Below are 24,769 nucleotides of genomic sequence, written 5' to 3' on the forward strand. Positions count from 1 at the left end.
CCTCGAAAGGAGTACACGATGTGTGCTCGCGTCCTTTTCCCTTCTTCCCCTCTTCGTTCCCTCCTCTTGCCTTTTTTTTCTCTCTCCACCTTCTTCGCCGACTCGCCCACGTAACCTTGCGGCTCCTGAATGCGAACCCTGCCTAGGGATTACTTGGTAGCGTAACATCGAATTGCCACGGTGTTTATGAACGTCGTTGTTGCTCGGGGTCTATCCGTTACCCCTTCGAGCGAATGTATTTAATATCTTTTTGTAGGGTGTCCTGGACCTAGTAGAATGCGTAAAGTGTAAAAGGTCAAGTACATTACTTGCAACAGTGATAGCTATCTAATTTTTTGGTACTCAAAATACTAGCCAATATACAAAAGTTTTAGTTTTTGGATCGCCGTTTTTAACAGACTTCGAAAAGGAGGAGGTTATAGATTCGACCCGTATGTATTTTTTTATGTTTGTCCCCTTTTTTGATGTTTATATATATATATATATATATATATATTGACGTACATAAACTAATAATATTTAGGTGACAATAGATTAAATAAGGAAATAAATTATTTCTTCTTTTTAGTGGATTTTTATTATTTTAAAGTCGGTTTTAATTTCTTTAAATTTATTTTTATTAACTTTAAAAAAATGAAGTTAAAAAAATAAGTTTAAAAAAAATTAAACCGACTTCAAAATAATAAAAGTCCACTAAAAAGTAAGAAATAATTTATTTCCTTATTTAATCTACGACTCTCATATTGTTCAAGTCGCCGCCAGATTTACACAGTGCAAATGATGAGGCGCGGACTGAAGAAATATGAGAGTTGTAGATTAAGTAAGGGAAAAAATTATTTTTAACTTTTTAGTTCATTTTTATTATTTTGAAGTCGGTTTTAATTTTTTTTTAAATTAAAGGCACTTGCTAATGAAAAGTATTAATGCAATAAAAAATGTTTTTTTTTAGTATGTAGCATATTGATTAACTTTCGGGTAGAATTAAATGTGGAATGTTTGTTTGCAATTATAATCAGTTAGGTAGTTACGGATATACTGGGCAGGGGAACTCCACAGTGTCAGTTCTATGACGATGGCGATGATTAGATTCAAGGTTTGGTAGGTCACGTAGCGTTACCTTTATTATTAGCTGGGTGGCAATCAAACACCTCTTATTAGTCCTTTGTTTTGCACCCCGACCTCTCAGCTCCTCCTACAAATATCACTATTGCTTTGTACACCTATAAATGCAGTCGCAGCAGCCTTCGATCTCTGTATTGTGTTGCATATGCATTGGAGATTCGAAAGTTAATGGCTTTACGTCCCGCCGTACTATAAGGCTTATTTTAACACTATAAATATAAATACAATCTTTCAAATCCTTTACCTGTTAAATATAACCATTTATTCTATTACGAAGTACCTTGGGTATTTCAATGTTTGCATAAATAAAAGTAAGGTTCATATTTTGCTATACATCACTTACTGTAAGATATAAGAGAGTTTTTACTGAAAATGAGCAATTACTTTGCACACCGTGTCTTTGCAGAGGGCCGCGACAGAGAATTTAATGCATATGAAAACATGAATTGCTTTCTTACAGCAACTTTGTCTAAAGAAACGGGAAACTTACTTTGAGCACGAGGCGGATTTAAGCGACGCAGGGCAAAGCCTGCATTTCATTGTTACTTTAAAACTTGCAGAAGCGTTATAAAAGCGCGAGCAAGAAAATAATAAGCCCATTGAATCGAAACTACCTTCTTTCCCTCAAGACAATGGCGGTTCTGCCTTCGCTACTTATCCTTTCGCGCTGGGTAAATCGTTGCAAGAAGAAGCAGGGTCTTTTTCTCCTGTTTCACTTTAGTTCACATGATTTGTATTCGTTGCGGGTGTACGGGTATCCGAAATCGCGGGACCCGATTTGCGATTCGGGAGTGGATTTTCTTGCTTAACTCGGCGGGAGGCGCTAGTGGGTAAAATTTACCACAGAGGCGCTAGTTGCGAAAATATGAAGACTGAGTTTTTGTTACAATTTTTTAAAGAATTTTAACAAAGGTTTTAAGATATTTCATAAATTTTCTATGATTCTTAAAACACTGTACTTTAACATAAAAATTACAAAGTTAAAAAAAATATATTCTGAAACCGTGGTTTTTCACGTTTCAATTATTCTTCACCCGGTAGCGACAACCTGTGTTACAATATGGGGTGCGCCTCCCGCCGGGTTAACAATGCTTACATCTGAACCTCGGGTACCTGATAACTTTTAAGTTGTGATTTTGCAGTGCGATCAGACGTAAGGTATCCGAGCCATCGCTTACGCTCACGCAGATCCGTGACATTGCATCGTGTGTCCCTCGAGATATCCTATAGACACTCTTTACTTAACCTTCCGGTACTCGCGCCTAAAAGTGCCGGCGAGCGCGCCCGTGTACTCACAAGTTTCCCAGGTGTCGGCCTCCAATTGCTTTAATTTTTGGATATGGTTTAGAGGACCGAAAAATAAGATATACGTGTTTTTCTACCATTTTCATTAAAGCAGAGAGTGATGTATTAAACAAGCTATACGTATTTTTATTTTACTTTATACCATGTAAAAAGTTGGTAATTGCAGATCTAATTTCTAAAATATACAATCTCTTGCAAAAGTGAATATTGAAAACTATTTTTTTTTTATATGGCACCTGGAAACGGAGTTAAGAAAACTATGTTCATAATCTCCATCCATCAGGCATTGTTAGTTAAAAAATATAAAATGCGTCTCCACTTCGCAATGTGTTATTTTTTTTTACGTAAGTCCAATAATGCTTGCTATGAAAATATAAAATAAGACTCTTGAGAATGTTCCACTAATAACTGTACCCATCGGTCATGAAGAGAACGCAATTGTTTCCAGACCTATCTAAACGACAATAAACGAACCATGGTGAACACGAAATTATCGATTGAGCACAAAATAATTGTTCCTACCCTAAAACGGTCCAAAGTCGCGAGTGTCCTAACAATTAAAAGATTACCTTGCTTATCGAACTTAGAAAGGAGGATCAAAACCGTTGGGACAAAAATCACCCCAGTACCAAGTTATTCTAGTTACACCCAGACAGATTTGCGTTTCTCACAACGCATCAAAGAAGTCGCTGAAAGAATTTCGCCACTCCTTCTAACGGTAACGACATAAAACTTAAAAAGACTCCGTAATCCACGTGCATGAAGGCGACGTGGAGTACCAACAGCTGTGCCAAGAATTTCCCTAAAAGAAACGCTTGTTTTTCGTTGCAGGTCTCCAGGCGGAATTGTTTTACGTGAGGGAGGGCGTTATAAACGAGTACGCGATTAAGTTCGTCGTCCCCGTGCCAGCGCAGGTTCACAAGCTGCATTTCACCTGGGAGAATCTGGCTGGCAGGCCGGTAAGTTTCACAAAGTCTTTGGCGAGCCTTCGAAACAGTTCCGTCGATGTAAATCCTCCGGAGGGGGGGAAGGGGACTTGAAAAGCGAGGGTGACTTTGAGGCGTATGAAAATCGCGAAACGGTAATGGGAAAAGGGAGGCCACGTCAGCTTTCAGAACGTTACCGGCTGCCGTATCTTCCGCGTACTTTGGTTCTCGTTTACGTTTCTTTGATGGCGCGGTGTGCCGGATCAAAATCAGCCAGGGCGAAGGGACGATGAATTCGCTCGTTAACGGAGGAATCCACGACTTCGCGCGTCTCGCGGACGGAAACCCACCGTGGTCGGGTGAATCCTCGAAGCACACTTCAGGCTTGAACGGACACGGAGCAACCATTCGAAATCCTTCTTCGATCCTGGTCCCCCGTTTCTTACGCCTCCTTCTGAGGCACACTTATCCGGATTACCGAGGCATGCTGGTCCTTCCCGTTTCCCAGGTTCTTGGCACGAAGCAACGGCGCAGCGGTTCGATTCTGTTCCGTCTACTGACAATTACCGTAAACTGCGGGAACATTGGCAGGCTTTTGAAACATTTTGTTACGTAATTTAGAAATTAACATGCTTACATTTGCTTTAAGTATCCTATCGTAACATTGCATCTTTTGTGATTGTACTGCAAGTGTCAAAATGCATACAATTTTTGTCCTTCTCCTTCTTTAATACATGTTAAAAATGTTAGAGTGCCGGGGTAACATTGGCAACGTTTGTTTTTATTGTTTTTCTGTGTTTTAAGCAGGATGGCGTTTCAAGCTTATTTTTGTTTACATTGCCCAACGAACTATAGTCCAATTTTTTGTTTATCCCTCTCCCCTCTCCTTGGGGTCCCAGCAGCAGCGCACCGGGAGAAAGATGATGGTCGGTCTCCCATCTTTCCCCAGTACACCGCCCCGTGATGCTTAACTTCGGTGATCTAACGAGAACCGGTGTTTTCCATCACGACTATGGCCGCTGGTTTTGCTTAAGAATAAGTAGCGACTATGAAGACCGGCCTTACTTCATGTTTATAACACACCGATGACAAATGGCACGTGTGCTGCTGGCGTCACGGGTGGGAAGAAGTTGCAGTCATCTTCTTCATTTCGGGGTAGGGTCATTCCGGGAGAGACGCACCTAGCGGAGAGATGCACCACTTCCTGTTCCGACCACACTACATAAGTGGCATCATTGTTTCAACGCTTAAGACGCGTGTTCTTATCTACAAACATAACCTTATTAAACGAATCACATCGATCGTGCGGTTTAAGTTCATTAAAATTGAAAAAACTTTTCGTTGCGTTGGATTTGAGGCGAAAGAATTGTGTGAGCGGTGAGTAAATTGGATTCGTTGCCCGGAGTGCTTAAAGTAGCTCCACGAAACATGCACCATGTATCCTCCCCTCTGTAATATGTGTAGAAGAGAAAAAAATGAATGAAAGTAGGGAGAAGAGGGTAACAACAAGTAGGTGCATCGCCCCCGAATCTGAAGTGCATCTCTCCCTCAGGTCTGGGGTTAGATGCACTTTTTCGAAGTTTTTTATAAAGCGTATTTTAATATTAAAACAAGGTTTTCATATATTTAATATGTTACTTTGTCAAAGAGATTGAAATAAACAATCAAACTACATTTACCTAAATTTTCAGTTATATTTATTTAAGACTTCATAAGCAATCGAAAAAAAGTGGTGCGTCTCCCCCGAAATGACCCTATGCCAATGTTACCCCGTGCTGCCAATGCTCCCCCAGTTTACGGTACGAGTCACAGCTTTCGACGCGCGTTAACACTAAACGTACCACGAATATGGCCGGTTTTAAAATTCCGTTGAAAATTCTACATTAATTTTTGTCATTATAATTATCATAATTATCATTTCGAAAGTCACAGAGATAACATCTTAGTGAACGAATCTTAATACAGTAAGACCCCCGCTTATCGCTGCTCCGCTTAACGCTGTTTCAGTATAACGCGGTATTGGCATTCCCCGAAATCGCGCGCGATTTTGTTGCTTTGATTGATACTCGCATGCAGTCTAAAAAAAAGAAACTGATAAATTTTCTTATTCATACAGGGATATATGTATACCTTCGTATTTTCTTCTCCGTGGGGACAGATGTAACAACGCGTGTAGTTGTCATAGAATTTGCTCGTATAAATGTATTTATGAGTATTATGGTTAAATATGTCCACGATTTTTTTTTAATAAATCACGCTGTAATAACTTGCTATTGACGAATGAAAAATAAATAACCTAATAAATGCAAAATGGAGTTGATATTCTTATTAGCTTATTGCATTAACTTAAATTTTGTAATATTTAGTTTATTCTGTGTTCCACGCGGTAACTTGTGTCTGCAAAATGAATGCGAGTGTACAGTAACCGCGTGAAGTCAGGACATTCTACACCGTAATATGTATTTGTAGTAGAGAGGATAGAATCGAACGAAGCTCTTCAATATTCGCCATTTTACCGAAATGAAACCTCCGAGTGGCTCTCTTCCTGATAAGAACGCTTTTATTAAGACCGTTCCAAGATTTATCAGTTTGTGCTGTCCTCGAGGAAATTTTTAATAACGAATCATCGAATCTTCTGCGATCGATAACCAAGTTCTATGATTAAGTTAATAGTACCAGAAATAGGTCGTTTGAAATGAACGGGGAAAGATTATCAGACGTACAGTGGCGGTATTAATATACGATACAAATATATAGCATTCCATTTAAAAAACTAAAAGTCACCCTGCGGGTACCGCACAATTTTTACAAGGTCAATTTTAAAATGCCCATATTTTTGAAAATTAGACCATGAAGGGGAAGGATAGAACTATATTCTGTATTTTTTTCAGATTTTTAAAATCGCGCCCGTTGTTAAAACACTGCATTTGTTTAAAATAATTGTACAAAAATGGTTAAAAAAATTGGTTTCTGAAACTGAAATAATTTTGTCTTGAAACTTCAATGTCTTTTCTACAAATCGCCGTAAACCTCATCTCCATCCGTTCACTACTTCCATAGTTATAATTTATTGGAAAAAAGTTAGCACTTACCTTCAAACAGCTGTAAAATCGACATTTCTCAAAATTGTCAAAAATCCTTCGAGATATGTTTATGTATCCCTGAAGACTACAACGTATTCAAATTTCAGCCACATCCGAAATGTTACTCCAAAAAGTGTCCGATTTCGCGTGGAATGTCGCATTTGCAACAATGCATAAACGATCGTGCAATGAAAGCATCAGCAAACATCCAATGAAACTAAATTACACGAAAAAGACAAAGCGTGGGTACTAATCTGTGCCCTCTAAATAAATGTTCCGTGCGGGAAAGTATAAATACCTGTTCAACTTTTAAGTGTATTTAGACTAACTTCTTCTCGTAAGAAAACCAATATTATCTTTGGTGTTAATGAAAGATCGGGGGGTTATATCTACAGCCACTAGCAAGTAAATCGCCCGTTTGTGGATATCAAGAAAACTCTGTCAGTACCTTCTCGTTGAGGATGAAGGTACTTTGACAAAGTGGTGGCGAAAAGTGGGTAGAATGCGGCACGGTGTCGGATTGACTCGTCGACAATGTGCAGAAAAAAGAAGAGCAGGTCCGAGAGTAGGACAAAGTGGTCCAGCCACTTCTTCGAGTTGTCTCGGTGGAACGAAAAAGAAGAAGGGGAGGAAGAAAGCTGGAGACTGATGACCAGCGCGGAGACATCCGTCACCTGAGAGACAAAACTGAGTGTCCCCGAACGCTTCTGGAACACACCGGCTACCTGCCAATCAAACTGACGACTTTTGGCTGCACCGGTCCTCCCCTTAGACAAATCCGTTGCACGTAGTGTTCCTGATTCATTGTTTCTCGAGAAATCGGAAATGAGATCATATTTCTTGAGAATTCTCGAGAAATTGAATAAAATATTGCAAAAATTATATTCTTGGAATAATGTTGATAATATTTATCAAAAACACAAGAAAACTTTAACTAAACGATTATTCCTGCCTAGTTTATACAAAACCTGTGTAAATGAAAAAAATAGATATTAAATATAATTGGTAAAATTATTTGTTTAATACAAAATTTTTACAAAGCGAAACATTACTTTTTGGCTTTAAAATTTATTTTTAAATAGCACAATGCGTCTAATGTAGCGTCAGCTAATCTATTTCTTTTTTTCTGGCAAAATCTGTTACTGTTATATTTTCACGCTTTATTTATATCTAGCTTGGCTGTTAAATGAAAAAATGCGTCTTTTCATACTTTTGGAAGAAATTCTGGATCATGCAAAAATTTTATACGGGATACAATAGTCTTATCTCCTCTTTTCTGTATTTCTTCTTTAATAGCCACAAGAAACTCATGAGGTACTTAATTGAGTATACAATTTTTCTAAATTTTTAAATAAGAATTTAAGAGCACCTTCAGCAGTTAATAATATCGAATCTTCTGTACTGTGATTTTCTATTGGAATTCATGTAGGTTTTAATATTAAGTAGTAATACATTCATTTACGAAAATAAATGAGATTTATAATATTTTTCCTAGACTTAAGTTTCTCGAGAAATTACAGTATTTCCCGAGAAATGAGAAATAAGCATTAATAAAATTTCTCGAGAAATTCTCGAGAAGGAACACTAGTTGCATGTTCTTCAACTGAGCGTCTCAAATGCCCAATTGACAAATTCCATTTTCTGCTCTCTCAATTTCAGTAGATGCCTACTTAAACACATAATAAGTGCCCGGCTTATCAATTTCTTCTATTTCTTTACTTTGCGGAGTTGATCAGGTTGGCTTCCGAAGGGCTCCATTAAAACCCTCAACCGGATTCTCAAATGGTGCTAGCCGATTGATATAATTTGTACTTTTACAGCAGTACAGATATTTTAGCGACCCAATTAGATTTTCGCTCGTTTCATGCGAATTAACCTGTTAACTGAGGAGGACGAGTTATCTCGCCATTTAAAAATTTCTCCGTGTTAGATAAGGCGAGTTTATACGTCGCATATCTCTTAAATACTTGATACGAAACGCGCGAGACCGAAGAAGAAACATTCTTACCATCGGTATTTCCAAGTTCAGAATACACCGCAAAAATCACTTACAATTACCTGTTTCTTTACCCACTTGATCCTTTACTACATACACCGAACCGTAGAAACTAAAATCTAAAAATTCAGACACTTAGGTGTTTCTTTATAAAAGTACCCATACCAAATAAATTTCTCAAAATTGAATCGCCTCATAAAACAAACAACACTCATTTCCCAGAACATTTCGCCGAAGTCCAAAGAATAAAATCCTTTCGCGAGACCTGTATGAAAATCATCCCCCAAGCTTGTCCGTTTGCGAGATGCGCACAGTATTCTACAGCGTTACGAGTGATTCGCAGATATAACTAGAAAAAAGAGCGTAAAAATTTCCGACTGTTGAAATAGAACGGTTAGCCAGGTTTACAGAGGTACTCGCTGTCAGGGCTAAGTTTGGGTTAGGCGCGCATAAGTATCGGCAGTAGCGAAGTAACAACAAGCGGGGCAGGTTGACGAGGTGTGCCTTCTCTGCAACTACTTGCAACTTACAAGTTGGGGAACCGATCATCGTTGCGAGCTGGTAATCAGCCTCGGGCTCTCCCTCTTGCGCTCTTCTCTCTTTGGCCTAGCCTTCCCTCTTCCACCGAATCCCTTGCTCCTCAGCTCCTTGTTCTTGTTCCCTCTTTCTTGTTCCCCTCCTGCTTTCAGCCGTTTCTTCTTTCCACTTGCTCCCCGTCGCCGTCGCCCTGCCTGCAGGTTGTCCGCGGTCCTCCAGATTCACTTTGCCCTCTGTTCGACGCAAATTGTCTTCCCAGAATGGCACGTTTCAGATTATAGGAAGAGTTCAACGTTCGCGTGATTACGAGCGAGTAATAGCTCTACTCTCGTCCCTCGCGCTCCACGGCGTTGTTCCCCTTTCTTTCTCGCCCATCGTCTATTCGGTGGTCTTAAAGAAATGCTCATGCACCGTTCGTCCCTCTATTTTGTCTTTTCTTCATCCCCTGTCTCTTTCTCTACTTTTGTTCTCCTCCGGGTTTCGCGCAGACCCTTGTTCTTATGCAGATTAGGAGTTTCCAGCAATTTGCACGTCTGGTAGGCTTCGGTCGGAGTCGCTGGGAAATTGCACAAACCTTTCGCTCGCAACGGGTGCGCGTAAACGCGTGGCTCGATGCGGTATATTGCGAGTTCATGCGTGCGAGTTTCGTTGATGGCGCTGAAACGCATGGCATTGCGATTTAGTAGCGTCGGTGAAACGTCTTTTTATTCGTTTTGATCATTTTGGAAGAGTAGTGAAATCATGCTTGGGGGGTGATTTCTCAAAAGGGCACATTTAAGCATAGAGAACTTTTCAATAACCGCAAGAAATTGTGGTAGGGGAGACCGGGGCTAGTTGGTACGGGGGGCAAGTTGATACAGACGAATTATCTCGACACCGTATATGCGTTGCTCCATTTGAGCGAGATATATGACGATTGTTATTCAATTCTTTCCTACGATCCAGCGGACGTGTGTGTACATTGACGTTAACAATCGTTTTTTAACTGGTTTCGTTTATATAGAGAAAAAGTAAATAGTTTTGATATATCCAAATTGATCGTCCAAATAACATTTTTTCATTCATTTTGTACGTATTTTCTCAAGTTTTCGCTTACTATATATTAAAGAGGAAGGACCAAAGTATATTTTGGCATATTTGTTAATAAGTAATTAATTTAAATAAAAATTAAAAAAATTGAAAACAGAATATCGTATCAACTAGCCTTGCAGTGGGATAAATTGATACACTTTGCATTCGTCCAAATAACATTTTTTCATTCATTTTGTACGTATTTTCTCAAGTTTTCGCTTACTATATATTAAAGAGGAAGGACCCAAGTATATTTTGGCATATTTGTTATTAAGGAATTAATTCAAATAAAAAAGGAAAAAAATTGAAAACAGAATATCGTATCAACTAGCCCTGCAGTGGGATAAATTGATACACTTTGCATTCGTCCAAATAACATTTTTTCATTCATTTTGTACGTATTTTCTCAAGTTTTCGCTTACTATATATTAAAGAGGAAGGACCCAAGTATATTTTGGCATATTTGTTATTAAGTAATTAATTCAAATAAAAAAGGAAAAAAATTGAAAACAGAATATCGTATCAACTAGCCCCGCAGTGGAGTAAATTGATACACTTTGCATTCGTCCGAATAACATTTTTTCATTCATTTTGTACGTATTTTCTCAAGTTTTCGCTTACTATCTATTAAAGAGGAAGGACCAAAGTATATTTTGGCATATTTGTTATTAAGTAATTAATTCAAATAAAAAAGGAAAAAAATTGAAAACAGAATATCGTATCAACTAGCCCCGCAGTGGGATAAATTGATACACTTTGCATTCGTCCAAATAACATTTTTTCATTCATTTTATACGTATTTTCTCAAGTTTTCGCTTACTATATATTAAAGAGGAAGGACCAAAGTATATTTTGGCATATTTGTTATTAAGTAATTAATTCAAATAAAAAATGAAAAAAAATGAAAACAGAATAACGTATCAACTAGCCCCGCAGTAGAATAAAACATTTTACCTTCGCCCAAATAACATTTTTTCATTCATTTTGTATGTATTTTCTCAAGTTTTCGCTATTCTCTTCAGTTGCCGTATACAATGCTGGTGGACATCAGCAACCCGTCAGCCCTAAGCAGTTCCCTGAATATATCTCAAGCAGGCGAAATCCCTGTCGGCGGGCTGCAGACTTGGGCTCTGGCGTTGCATTGCGGCCCCTACGACGCGGAAGTCAATCTCAGCCTTCGAATAAACGTCTCTCTATCGAGACGGAACACGACAAGCCTGGACTTCAAACGGAAGAAAATCTGCTTGAAAGATACGAGTAACATAGGAGCGGAGGATGTTCTGGTGGCTGCTTCTGGCTCCTCCTCTGGCGGGCAAGTGTTTTACGCTGCCGTCGGTTGCGCCTGTGCCTTCATCGCTGCCATTGTTGTGCTGGTCATCGCTTACTACGTACGCGATAAGAAAAATAGGAGACATCGTGACCCCCTTCAGTAAGTAACTTTCCTCTCATTATGTCCCTTATTTCTATGAGAGATTATTGACAGTTTAATCAAACTGCGAGCTCACAAGGGGAGGACACCATGAGGTAGATTTGATGAGCCTTGGCACGCTGGGTCTATGTCGAAGATAAGTAAATAGGTGTCCGAGTGTTTCTGCCAATGGGCCTTAATAATAGAGATATTTGCCTGGAAATTATTAAAAATTCCATAGTGGCCGTGGGGTTTTAATGGGTGAAAATTCCACACTACCCTGGCGCCCCCGTGGGATTCCCCTCTGAGGGAGTCGGGGTGACTTTTGAAGATTTCCCCAAGTTAAAAAGAAATTTATAAAAAAAATTTATATTGAAAATAACGAGAAGACATTTTGGCCAAACCAACATGTATATTTGATTTGATTACTATTCATCCTAAAACTGATACAGCGATTTATTATTACGTTCATAATAATATTTACATGTCACTAGATCAGTGAGTAGTATTTACTTTATGAATGAAACTTTATTAACGAGGATATTGTTTTCATGTTTGCAGAGAATCGAGGGGTCTCAGTTCGGCGTGTAGCGTGGAAAGGGGTACAGGAGTCGGACCTGCGCAAACATTTCTGTCTTCTGAAACACCTCCACCGACATCAACAACTTCTACTTCCGCTTACAGAAGACTGGACGATCGGCCTAGTCGAGAATTGCATGAGAGAATTCAAGAAATCACAGTCCAAAGGTGCGTAGAATTTTATGGCATTGGTTTTACAACCTTGTAACACTTTGATGAATGGAAGTGTTACGAGCCGAGGCTGAGGGCAATGAGAATGGCGGCTGCGAGGCCGAGGATTGAATTTGTTTTTAGCTTTTTTAACTTTGGGAATTTTTTAAAACAAAACCATTAAATATATTTACTTCCAGCTTTGTGGCTTCATTTGTCAATCTTTAGAGAATATGAAAAAAAAAATTGTATTAAAAAATAGTGGTTGTATGCGGAGTTATAGGGCTTGAAATAGAGCGTATTACAAAAATCATATGCGCATTGTTAGCTTAAAATCAGCCGTTGTAGTTGTCTCAAATAGAAAATTTAAAAATTTGTATAATCTGTACGGGTGTAGCTATCGCCTAAACTAGATTAAATGAGAAATACAGAAAATTAAAAAAAAAATGGCAACGTCTAAAACAGACATCGATTTCTGCAAAAAAATCGCTTGTTGTTTAAGCCGCAAAAGTTTAATTTTGCAAAAACCGACTTAGTTTTAGTATCAACGAGAATGGGACATCTGCTGAAGATATATACCAAGTTTGAAGTAAATCGGGTAATTGATTTTTGAGATATCATGCTAACGAATTCGAAAAAGTCGTTTTGAGAAAACACGTTTAAAGTTTTAGTTAGTGTTTTTTTAATTTTTTTTTAAATGTCTAAATATGTAGAAATGTAGGCATAAAGTTTTTAATTAATATAATTTGAGGGTTTCTCTTAAAAAGAATCTCAAGTATCGCATTCTTTTCGGGCCGTCAGAGTAGGGACACCCCTTAATTAATAAAAGCATTTTTATTTTTATGAGGTTATTAATCTTTCAATACGTACTACTAATGCAAATTAAATCAATTGTGATGCAGATTTATTGAAAATATTATTAGTACACGTCTAATTGGCTAGTGAATTCAGAATTACCTAGAACCTTTTGTCTCTTAATTCAAAGAATTTTCCTTTAACAAAGCTTTTGCATGCTACGACAGAACGCCGGCTCGCGTTTTCAGGTTAAGTGGGTTCCTGTAGAAGGCAGAATAAAGAAATCTTTGCATCTAGCCAGCTCGAGCACATTGAAAGCGCCAGAGAACTGTTCAACGATCGATCGAACTATCAAACTCCTCTAACTTTCAGCAACGTTTTTAAAACGCCTCATAATTTATATAGTAATAGGTATATCCAATTCACTTTGAAGAACAAGATCTTAAGAACTTCTCTGTAGAATATTAAAATTGTCTCCTACTTACTTCAATATGTGCGACTAAAATTGAAATAATTTTTCAAATAAAAAGTTAGAAGTAGGGCTCTTACTATTTCTCGGATTTACGGATATCCGAGCCTTGGGTATCCGAGTCTTGGGTATCCGAGTCTTGGGTATCCGAATCTTGAGTATCCGAGTCTTGAGTATCCGAGTCTTGGGTATCCGAATCTTGAGTATCCGAGTCTTGAGTATCCGAGTCATGAGTATCTGAGTCTTGAGTATCCGAGTCTTGAGTATCCGAGTCTTGAGTATCCGAGTCTTGAGTATTCGAGTCTTGAATATCTGAGTCTTTCTTGAGTATCCGAGTCATGAGTATCCGAGTTTTGAGTATCCGAGTTTTGAGTATCCGAGTCTTGAGTATCCAAGTCTTGAGTACCCGAGTCTTGAGTACCCGAGTCTTGAGTACCCGAGTCTTGAGTACCCGAGTCTTGAGTACCCGAGTCTTCAGTATCCGAGTCTTGAGTATCCGAGTACTCGGATACCCACAAAATGTATATTCGGATATCCGGATACTTATTTAATTTATATTCGAGTACCCGAGTATTTAAGGGAAATTAAGAGAAACTAAATTTCCAAAAATGGCTTCCTTAACAAAAAAATACCTATGTATGCATACCTGCAACATCAGTAACTTCGGAAAGGGTCTACTTTACAGCGGATAATATTGTAACCACCAAAAGATCATGTGTGTCACCGGAAAATGTAAATAAACTTGTTTTTCATACCAAAATAGGAAGTTATTATCTTAGTGTGTATGTATAACTGTAAATAAAATAACCTTAATATAACCTTCGCATTTCTTGTTTTAATCACTTCAGTTAAACATGCTCTCTATAATTAGAATCGATATAAAGAAAGCTTTATTCAGCCATGATGATAAAATATCCGAAACCGGGTACTCTGATACTCGGATCCAAGTACGGATATCCGGATATTCGGATCCGGATTTCGAGTTATAACGAGCAATCCGGATACTCGGATATCCGGATAGCAAGAGTCCTAGTTAGAAGAATAGAGTCTCAGTTATGGCCCGTGTCAAAAAATCCTTGAAATTCATGAATTTGTAAAAAAAAAAATACCAAGTGCATTGACCTTCTTGGACGCTGGAGTCTGTGTCAACGTCGGCTTGGCTCTGCTTTCAGTAGTTAAATAGATGATCGATTCAGCTTCTCGGTAATTTCGTAAAGGAGAATTTCAAAGTTTGTACAGAATAATTATCGGTTTCGGTGATGCTGGAAGTCACGAATCTCGAGGTAATCTCGTTTTGCACTTGTTACAGATGCAGGGTACGCCTTCTCAGCATCGAAATGGAGGGCACATTCGGTCGCGTGTATAGAGGCAGTTATCACGAAGAGGGCGCGTCTTCCCCGAGGGATGTCCTAGTGAAAACTGCTGCTGAACATGCATCGCAATCGCAAGTAAATAATTTTTCCTCCTCCCGCCAATTAAGGCAATCTCCTTTGAAAACCGTTAATTAAATTATTCAGAATTTCCTCCAAACTGACTTATAATTAGCTTGGTCGAATATTAGCATACAATTATGTGTGCTCTGGTATTTCCTCTTGATTTCACGCAACCACGAAATGGCACAAATAATCAGTTTACTGCACTGCTCTTTATTCTCCAATCTGGCATACAAATCATTGTTTTAACACTTGAAGGTGTTTCTGGCCATTTTATTCTAGTAGTTTTGTCTACCTATGCAAGTAAATATTCGTGTAAAAAATTCACGCGAAAGATGCATTTAATTTGACTACTCTTATACAGAGTTGGGCGAAATGTAATCTAATTACAAATTACGATTAAACTGTAATTGTGTAATTAATTGCACATTATTTTCTGTAACCGTTCATTTAGATAGTTGACAAAACCAAATGGTCAACTACCTAAATTAACAGTTACAGAAAATAATGTGTTATCTGTGATTTGAAACAGCTAAACCTCACTCAAATCAATTTCTGAAGATAGTTTCAGATTCAGAGTTAAAAACAGCATTAAGTACTTTGTCACTAGTCATTTTAAAATTTTAAAAAATTTTAAATATACCCATAAAATCGACACACCCTATTGCTATAGATCATTCAGATCCTTTCGATATACAATTTGGAAGAATGTCATCTCGTCAACCATTCCATCTGTTCCCTCAAAACACATTACTTCTTTCAGACACATTTTTGATGTAGCCCCAGTGTTAACAGCAATAAAAATGTTCAGAATGCCCAAATAAAATGGCATACCTTTTGCAATCATAGAACACACCCACAAAAGTTTTCAAAGTGTCACCAATAAATTACCTTTAAACAGCAGCATCAACGTTTTAATGTGCACTTCAATTCTGCTCCTCTAGGTCGCCCTCCTCCTGCGAGAGGGTTTAGCGCTGTACGGTTTAAGCCATCCTGCTCTGCTCCCGGTTTTGGGTGTTTCCATCGAAGACAGAAGCGCGCCTTTTCTTTTGTATCCTCACACCGGCTACAAGAACATGAAGAGGTTCTTGCTGAGATGCAAGTTGAACAGCGAAGGGCCACCGAGGGCTCTCACTACGCAAGAAGTCGTGGAAATGGCCCTTCAGGCCGCCAAAGGGGTCCAGTATCTTCACAGAAAGAGACTAGTGCACCGAGATCTGGCCGCTAGGAACTGCGTGTAAGTACGCAGGGGAATTATTCGATGCTTCACGCCTACTAAAAACATTTGCCTTCGTGTTCACGCGAGGAAGGCGGATTTCGGGCCGTAATCGGCAAGTCTTAACGAAGCGCCCAATTAGTACGGAGATCCTCAATTACACCTATTATTTCGAACTTTTATTTGCGTACAAGGAGCACCTTCCGTAGGATGCGTGTTCTGCTGAATATTTTAGTGAAGCATCGGTTGAAACGCCATAAACCTGGGGTCGTTACGTTTCGTTACGAAATTAATTGGCCGTGCGGTATTAATTAGCAATAAATACACCGGCTCGAGTCTGTTTAATTACCCGTCGCTACTGTTTCGTCTCGCGGAGATGACTTTAATAGGGCTCGCGGCAGCTTCTTCTTGCGCGACTTTTTGCGTTGCCCCGCGCGAGCCAATCGACTAATTTTAAATCGGGCTACGCTTGCTGCGTGTGCCCCATCTCGCCCCTATCTCGCGTCTTTTAACATTTGTATTAAGGGGACCTCCCGGTCTAGAGCCCAAAAAATAGGCGACCTTTAGGAATTAATTAAAGGAAAACTACTATATATAATTTAATGGGATTTTCTGCATTGTATTAAGGATGTCTTAGATTATTGAAATATATTTTTCGTTTTATAATTAATCATTGCAGACGGCACTGGGGAGTCGTTAAAGTCAAGGCGCCAAAAAATTGATCCAAATCGGTGGGACCTGTATCTCCAAAAGTTATTATCCGATTCGACTGAAACTTTTTTTATTTTGAAGAATATACTTCTGGCTAGGGGGAAGCCGGAACAAATTACAAAAATAACATTTTTTAGAAAATAACGACACTTGAAGTTTGAAATCACTTTTTCCCTATATTTTTCACCCTTCCAACGCCTTTGAAAATTATAAATCCTCAATTTTTTGTATTTTTTTTTCTGGTTTCTCTCTTAGCCAGAAGTATATTCTTCAAAATAAAAAAAGTTTCAGTCGAATCGGATAATAACTTTTGGAAATACAGGTCCCACCGTTTCGAGAACACTGTTTCGGGAAAAACGCGTTTAAAGTTTCTGAGCAAAGGCGACGCTATATGTTGCCGCTTCACGTTTTTAGCTGTCAAATCTACAATTTTGCGAATTTTACTATAAATCAAGCGGCATTTTATTGAGAAATGATAGTACTTTCGGAAAATAAAATAAAAAAAATCGATTTTTCGACTGCCTAGTCCCCTTAAGCCACGGGACGCCTCGGAGACGTTTAACGATTGATGTTCCATTTTATTAGCGTTGACGATGATCTGAGGGTTCAAATCACGGACAACGCTCTGGCCAGGGACCTGTTTCCTCAAGATTACCATTGTCTGGGCGACAACGAGAATCGTCCGATCAAATGGCTTGCGATCGAAAGCCTGCTGAACAAGGCGTTCAGCACTGCCTCCGATGTGGTGAGTAAAGCGTCTGTTAATTAGAAATTCAACAATTTATTTAATTAACAATTATATTTAATAGGTACATTATCGAGTGATATTTATTTACTTTTACCTGTAGTTTACTTTTGAAACTGTATGGTTTTTTTTTAATCTGAACATACATTTGTAGATCTAACAAACTTTGTTTCGCAATTTTAAGTGCTTACTAGAAACCTGTAATTTAAGCGTTCATTTATTTTCTCTTCATTTTCTGCCGATACTTGATACAAAATCAAACCTTCTACTTTCCTTTCTATCTGTATTCAATTGACACGATTACAACTAAAGTGCACTTTAGTCAGAGATTATCTTAAGTTGCTTGTTCAGCGCAATGCATGTTTTGAAGGAGGTGTAAGAAAAGTAATATAGGGGTCAAGTAAGTGTTCTCAATGTCCCACTAAGCTATCTGGTTTCGTTAAAGCAGACCTCGTTTACTTCGCCAATGAAGGTACCTTGCTTCTAGGTGTTTCGTTTCTAATTAATATTTTTGAGAATGACTCAAATGTAGGTACAGTAAGTAACGAAAATATTCGGACGCTTTTTAAAATCCCATAACTTTTTTAAAATTAACCCAATTAACCGTGTACTCGACAGCCCAACAGGCGACGCACGCGCACAGGGGTAGGGATATGCTTGCGCGCAGTGCGGTGGGAAGAAAGTGGGGGACGACGGTAGGTCATAGTGGGGGTAACGCATTTGGTCCCGCGTCCCCACGATTCTGGCATCACTGCTCGTAACAAGGATTTACTGTACAACGCAATTTCTGTTTGCTGCCCAAATTCACTCTCAGGGAGTGAAATTGACCTCTTCAATTCCGGCTATATTCCGATTTTCTGTCACAACTCACGAGCTCTAAGAATTATAAGTTACCAAATGCTAGTCCCAATTAAAACAAGTAACTTTTGTCTTGAAACTGTTTTTCCATCTCCTACAGATTGCGAGTTACAAAATAAAATAGGAAAGTAGCCGAATCCTCAGGGTTCAATTTCACCCCCTTACAATGAATTTGGGCAGCAAACAAAAATCGCTTTGTAATCAGGAGGAGATTCCCTACATATTCGCGAAGTTTCAGAATTTTTTGAATTCCCGTGTTTTCCGGATCTTCCCTTGTGATACATTTTCATCTGCACACTTTCGGTCCCAACGTGCTGAAACTAATAACTGTTATGGAAGGTACAAGGAATTGAAGGAAACTGATAGAAAGTGGTGGGAAGCCCGCGACAGTCACAGATTGCTCGTCGTCGAAGTGAGACAATATGCTTTTGCTGATTTTCCAGTGGGCATTCGGGGTCTTGTTATGGGAGCTGACGACGCTGGCGCAGCAACCGTACGTAGAAGTGGATGCGTTTGAAATGGCCTCGTACCTCAGAGATGGATATAGACTGGCCCAACCAATTAATTGTCCAGACGAGCTGTTCGCGGTGATGGCTTACTGCTGGGCGATGTCAGGGGACGAGAGGCCGACGTTTAGCCAGCTGATCGTGTGCCTTCAAGACTTTCACACTCAGTTGACCAGATACGTGTAACCGCGAAAAGGCCGCGCGACTCGAGCAAAAAGAAGCGCGAGTTTCGTTCTCGAGACGTTTCCCAAAACTTATTATACAGCGCAGCCAGATGCTGGTGTAAGAAGTCTTGAGCAGGTGTACATACACATATAACAGCAGTACTTAAAATTAATGTTAAGATCGCCAGGAAAGTCTAGCAAATATCTGTGACTGTAGAAACGTATTTAAATAGTTCTGCACATTATTTTATACAGAAGAAGGAGCGAATTTTTTACAAACCGGGCGTAAAAATTGCCTTGTAAGTCGTTCTTGTAGATCTTGCCGAGCAAACTGTTCTATACGGCGTTAAGTAGGCACGGGCATGTAGCGCGTGTTAATTCTTATAATAGCTGGCAGCAAAGAGTAATGGTCGCAGATCGACGCGCGCGCCGCCGCGCCTAGCTTCCATTTTTAAACGTTAAGACTGAATCAAATATCCGCCAAGCGATACGTGTTCGCCGAGCATATTCCGAGAAACTGACAGAACCGTAGGTCACCGTCGGCTGCCAATTTCGTGCTCAGGAAGTCGTATAATCCAGCGATAAAACCGCCGACGGCAATCCCCGGCGACGCGGGACGCGCTTCGCTTGCCGCGTGAGTGTTTCGAGTGTGCCAATATCCTTGTATTTTTGTACATATTTTACATGTACGTGTAATATACATGCGTATGCACCCGTTAGTTGTAAATGATGCGTGCCGCTTGTACGCCTGACTCCAGAGAAATCTGTGTACATAGAAGATGGGGGTAAGGCATCGGTAGGAGATGAAACGATATAGTGTACAAATAGCAGGCGTCACGAGTACAATAAACCGATGGATACACGATTGTTATTGTTCATTGTCCCTCGCAGCGTAAATCCAACGGTATCGCGAAGCTCTCCCGGTTTCTCTTCCTTTTTCCCACGAAGGGCGGTCCGTTCCTTCGCCAAGCTATTTTTGGGGATTCTTCTTCACCGTGGCTGAAGCAACAGAAACGGGGGGGAAGAACGCCGAAAGAGTTTCTGCTTTCTCGGAAATCGTTTATCAAAGCGTGAGATATCGTCTCGTAAACGACTCCTGTAATTCGTGCACCCTTGCACGCCCCGGGACGTCGGTTGACAAAATTAATGGCACCTTTCCGACGTCTTGTTTAAAATGACAGATGGAGGCTGGGCCTAATTTTTCTGGTGTCTCCTGCTGCTATCTAATTCTCTGGGCATCGTGCAAGAATGGGTTTCGGGAGTACCTACATCGTCTTCCCCGATGTCCCTTTCTTCTTCTATTTCTGGTGGATACACTGCCACAATTATTTTGTCACCCCTTTACGTGGCCAAACGAATTCAAAAAGCACAAATTTCGAGGTTCGCATTTCTATGACTGGGCGACTGAAATATATGGTATTCATAGCAAAACATTGGGCATTATCTTGAAACAGTTTCAAACCAATTGTATTTGTTAATAAGACATTTCTTTTTCAAAGTAATAGCTGCCAAGAAATTGGAATTTCAAAGGTCATTTATCTCTTGCTAGGCACCTACCTTATACTTCTGTGCAGATAGGAAAATATTTAATCCCACTGAAATGTAGACGCAGTAAAGTCAAAGTGAAATTAATTAAGGTTCTGAAATCTTGAAGATTCAGTTTAATCTAGAATCTAGATTGAGGTATGCGAATCACAAGTACCATAATTGTCGATAATTAACCTCTTGTTGGCCACGGTATGTTACTCTGTTCCATGGGAGTACGAAGCTTCCTATAAAATATTAATGGAGTTCTCATCCTCTTTAACGGAACAGCACATCATGGATAAGAATGTTTGCGTCTAGTATTTTCCATAGAACCCACAACAGGTCGATCAATCAGTTGGATTCTACAACATGAATCTATTCACCATGTCTTCGTTGAAATAAAAATTTATTACAACTATAATCGTATTCTGTGCCGTGAGCAGGCTAGATTAGTATTACGATTTTGTTCTCTACCTTACGCGTTGAGCCACGAGGAGCAGATTCACGAAGATAAAACGATGGATCGTAAATAAAAGTTTGCTGCAAGATATGCCTTGTGGAAATGATGGGAATGCATGGGGTGCCAGCACATAAATTTCTCGCATATTTGCATTGTTGGTATCCAGCGGTGAGCAGATACGCCCAGCCCTTAGTGATTCCTCAATAACGCGAGTCCGATTAGGCATGGTACATTAGCCACTCCGTTTTCCACGCTCCATCAGCAGTGAATGTGTCTGGAAGCGCATCGTACCCGCGGTTCTTGGGAAACCGGATGCCAGTGATCTTACAATACGTGTGTAAAAGCGCGAAAAACGGTGCCTACGACTGAACGGCCAAATAAAGTTCAATCGCTCGAACATAACCTGGCCCAGACCTAAGATTTATTTGAATAAAATTGTTCGTCATTAGTTTATTTAAAGAACGAAACGACGTCTGTTTTATTTACTCCATTATTTGATCTGCAGTTGAATATTTTTTATTTAATTTGTTTTTCCGGCTGAAAAAATACTTCCTCGAGTAAGTTAGAAATAATATTGAATATTTTCATTCCAACTATGCAAATGATACCTATTAGCTATACTTAAGTAGCTACAATAAATTTAATCTCTGATTAAATTGTTGAGAATATCGCGATTATTTTTAATTAATTAAAACATATTTTCAATATGAAATGTATTATTATTGTTAGGTAGGTAACTCGGGGTAATATGCCACAGTTAACTTTGAAACGCGATATCTCACAAGTATAAGTGGATACAGGGAAATAGATAAAACCATATGTAAGTGTAACTAATTCTGTATATTGACTAATAAGTAGAGATACGTAACTTTTATGGTTCAATGAGAAACGTACAAATAGAAAAGTCCTCGAAAGTGGCATATCACCCAAGTGGTGGGTAAATATGCCACAAGGTCTGAGGTAATATGCCACAAGCTATGATGTGCGAACTAATCACTCAAACTTTGAGAATCAGCAATATTTTAAACTATTCAAGCTATTAGTAACTAATAACAAAATACTTTAACTTAATGAAATATAAAATATTTTTGAAAAAAAGCTATTTCTAACAAACTAAACAGTCCCCAATCTCTACGAAGTCTTCATCGACCCACTTTTTGTAACAAGTAGTTTTTAGCCAGTCACATTTAGGTCCTTTTTATCGCAATAATATAGTTCACATATTGCACAGTAGTTGCACATTTTCTGCATCAGTCAAATTGTCATAAAAAATATCTACATTCTCAAAATTTGTTCTACATTGTAGTACGAGCCTCCTTCGCCATTCGAATGGCTTCCTTTAAACTTTCGTCTGACCAAACAGCACGGTTTGAATTTCGTACATACTTCTTAGGCATGGTTCTAATACGAAAAAAAAAAACAACTCCATGGCATTAAATAGAAACAGTTGTAAAAATATTAGTTTGTGGCATGTTATACCGACAAACATGTGGCATATTACTCCACACAGTCATAAAAGGAAGGATTGAAAATCTCTCCGCAAAGTACATAGTGTAAACGGATGTGCGAGAGGCTGTAAAATTCGTTTGTTAGTCTACTTTGTCATAATCTATTGATTTCTTGTACAACTGTTCACACAAATGTGTAATCTGCATTCTAGTTACAGTGCGAAATTGGATCAAGACGATACTTTTATAACTTACCAGAATTTGCTGGAACTAAAAGAAGGTAAAATGCCAAAATCTATTGTCGCCTTAGCATTTACACTAAATTGAACGGGATTAGCGCAAATGGTAACGGCATCTGTGCATTATTTAAAAAATTATTGAGAAGTGGCATATTACCCCGAGTTAGCCTATACTTAATTACAAAAATCTGGGATGTAGAACAACAGTGCAGTAAAATAAATATTTATGTATGAACTTCGATTATTGCAAGAGGAAGTAAAGGATGCTAATCAATAAACAATTAGATGCTAAAATGATTAAGCACAGAATACCTGATCAACTTTATTTTTAAATATTATTTGTAGAAAATTTGCACAAAGTATATTGTGTCAAAGAAGAATTTATACTTAATGTTTTTTCATGCCTCAGTTTATGCTCCAATTTGCTCGAAGCAATTTGCTTTCTTCATAAATCTCTCTCTATGCAAAATAACTTGAAATTTCAGATAAATGTTGTCCGAATTGAAGAGTGTTAATTGAAAATTTGGACAATTGTCTACTATTCTATTTGGGAAAACGAAGGAGATTCCGTTTTGGCCGCCGCGCCTCCCTAGGCCCCTAGGAGTCTTGTACAAAGACCTTGGAATGGGCCCAAAATGCTAAAGAACATTATATTATTGCTGTTTAATAGTTTTGATAGTTTGAAAGAGAAAAGCTTGTCAGTTTAAGCTTTAGCGTGTGCGCACCTTTCTTACAGTTTCTAAAGAGGCAGTTTCTGCTTCAGTATCTGTTCAGAATTTATGGAATCAGATATAAATTAGCACGGTTATTCCATACGTTCTTCGATGCCCGAAACTGTGAGACAACTACAACAGACACTGCCTCTCTATAAAACGTAGAACAGTGTACGGCTACGTTTAGAATCGTGTTGCAGCCTTTTTGTTAAACCTTTCATTTGCTTCTATGAATACAATGTTGTGGCAGCCTTCTGACGCCATGTTATTTAGAAGATTTACGTAACGGGATTTCCATCACCTGACGGATAATTTATCGCAGCATGCAGTTCTAAATAATTACACGTTTACTCATCGACCGACGCCTCAAAAGTGCAGCTTCTCCTTTCTGAGTTAACTAGATACTAGTGCTCCTGATTTCTCCATATTTTTTGTTTCTCGAGAAATCAGAAACGAGGTCATATTTCTTGAGAATTCTCGAGAAATTGAAAAAAATATTGCAAAAATTATAGTTTTGCGATAATGTTAATAATATTTATGAAAAACACAAGAAAACTTTAACCAAATGATTATACCTGTCTAATTTATACAAAACTTGTGAAAATGAAAAAACAGATATTAAATATAATTGGTAAATTTATTTATTTAATACAAAATTATTACAAAGCGAAACATTACTTTTTGGCTTTAAAATTTATTTTTAAATAGCACAATGCGTCTAAAGTAGCGTCAGCGAATCCGTTTCTTTTTTGTGGCAAAATCTGTTACTGTTATATTTTCACGTTTTATATAAATCTATCTGGAATGTTGAATGAAAAATGCGTCTCTTGATCCTTTTGGAAGGAATTCTAGACACTAGTCATTTTAAAATTTTCAAAATTTTCAAATTTCCCCACAAAATCGACACACCCTAATAATTACACCCCTTTTAATTCCGGCTACTTATACTTACCTAAGTACGCAGGTATAATAGCGTTTTACGAACAGTAAACGTCGTCTTCATTCACCTTGGTTCCGCAGCATTATATACTTCCGCCGTATTACAATACAAAAGGTTATATTACTGCGTTTCACATCTTGTTAAATTCAGCTTAAGCCAGAGCGATGATTAAGGAATCGTTTATTGCAGGCTGCGAGGGTGAATGTGTAGTCGCGACGAGGGCTTCAACGAATTTCAATGAGCTTCCAGGGCCCCTGGTTTACACAGGGGCTTAGCCAAACGTTAAACGCGAACGAGGGAATTTAAAATTGCTTCAACCCTTGTGTACTGGCTATGATTACGTACGCTGCAGCGGGGTGCATTTCGTA

At 38.7% G+C, this 24,769-nt stretch overlaps 1 protein-coding gene and 1 long non-coding RNA gene across 2 annotated transcripts in view; one reads left to right on the forward strand and one right to left on the reverse strand.

The window, feature by feature from the left end:
- Positions 1–19,989, forward strand: part of Dnt (tyrosine-protein kinase Dnt) — a 50,563-nt gene extending 30,574 nt beyond the window's left edge. The window contains exons 2-8 of the mRNA XM_076830546.1: positions 3,259–3,386; positions 11,063–11,469; positions 12,010–12,195; positions 14,751–14,889; positions 15,819–16,111; positions 17,387–17,546; positions 18,848–19,989. Of these exons, the coding sequence (XP_076686661.1) occupies positions 3,259–3,386; positions 11,063–11,469; positions 12,010–12,195; positions 14,751–14,889; positions 15,819–16,111; positions 17,387–17,546; positions 18,848–19,096 (1,562 nt within the window). The 3' untranslated portion in view covers positions 19,097–19,989. The remainder of the gene's footprint in view (positions 1–3,258; positions 3,387–11,062; positions 11,470–12,009; positions 12,196–14,750; positions 14,890–15,818; positions 16,112–17,386; positions 17,547–18,847) is intronic.
- Positions 1–24,769, reverse strand: part of LOC143366457 (uncharacterized) — a 66,449-nt gene that overhangs the window by 36,484 nt on the left and 5,196 nt on the right. The gene's annotated exons all lie outside the window — the stretch shown is intronic.

This window comes from Andrena cerasifolii, chromosome 2 (assembly GCF_050908995.1).
Source record: "Andrena cerasifolii isolate SP2316 chromosome 2, iyAndCera1_principal, whole genome shotgun sequence".
Taxonomy (NCBI): domain Eukaryota; kingdom Metazoa; phylum Arthropoda; class Insecta; order Hymenoptera; family Andrenidae; genus Andrena; species Andrena cerasifolii.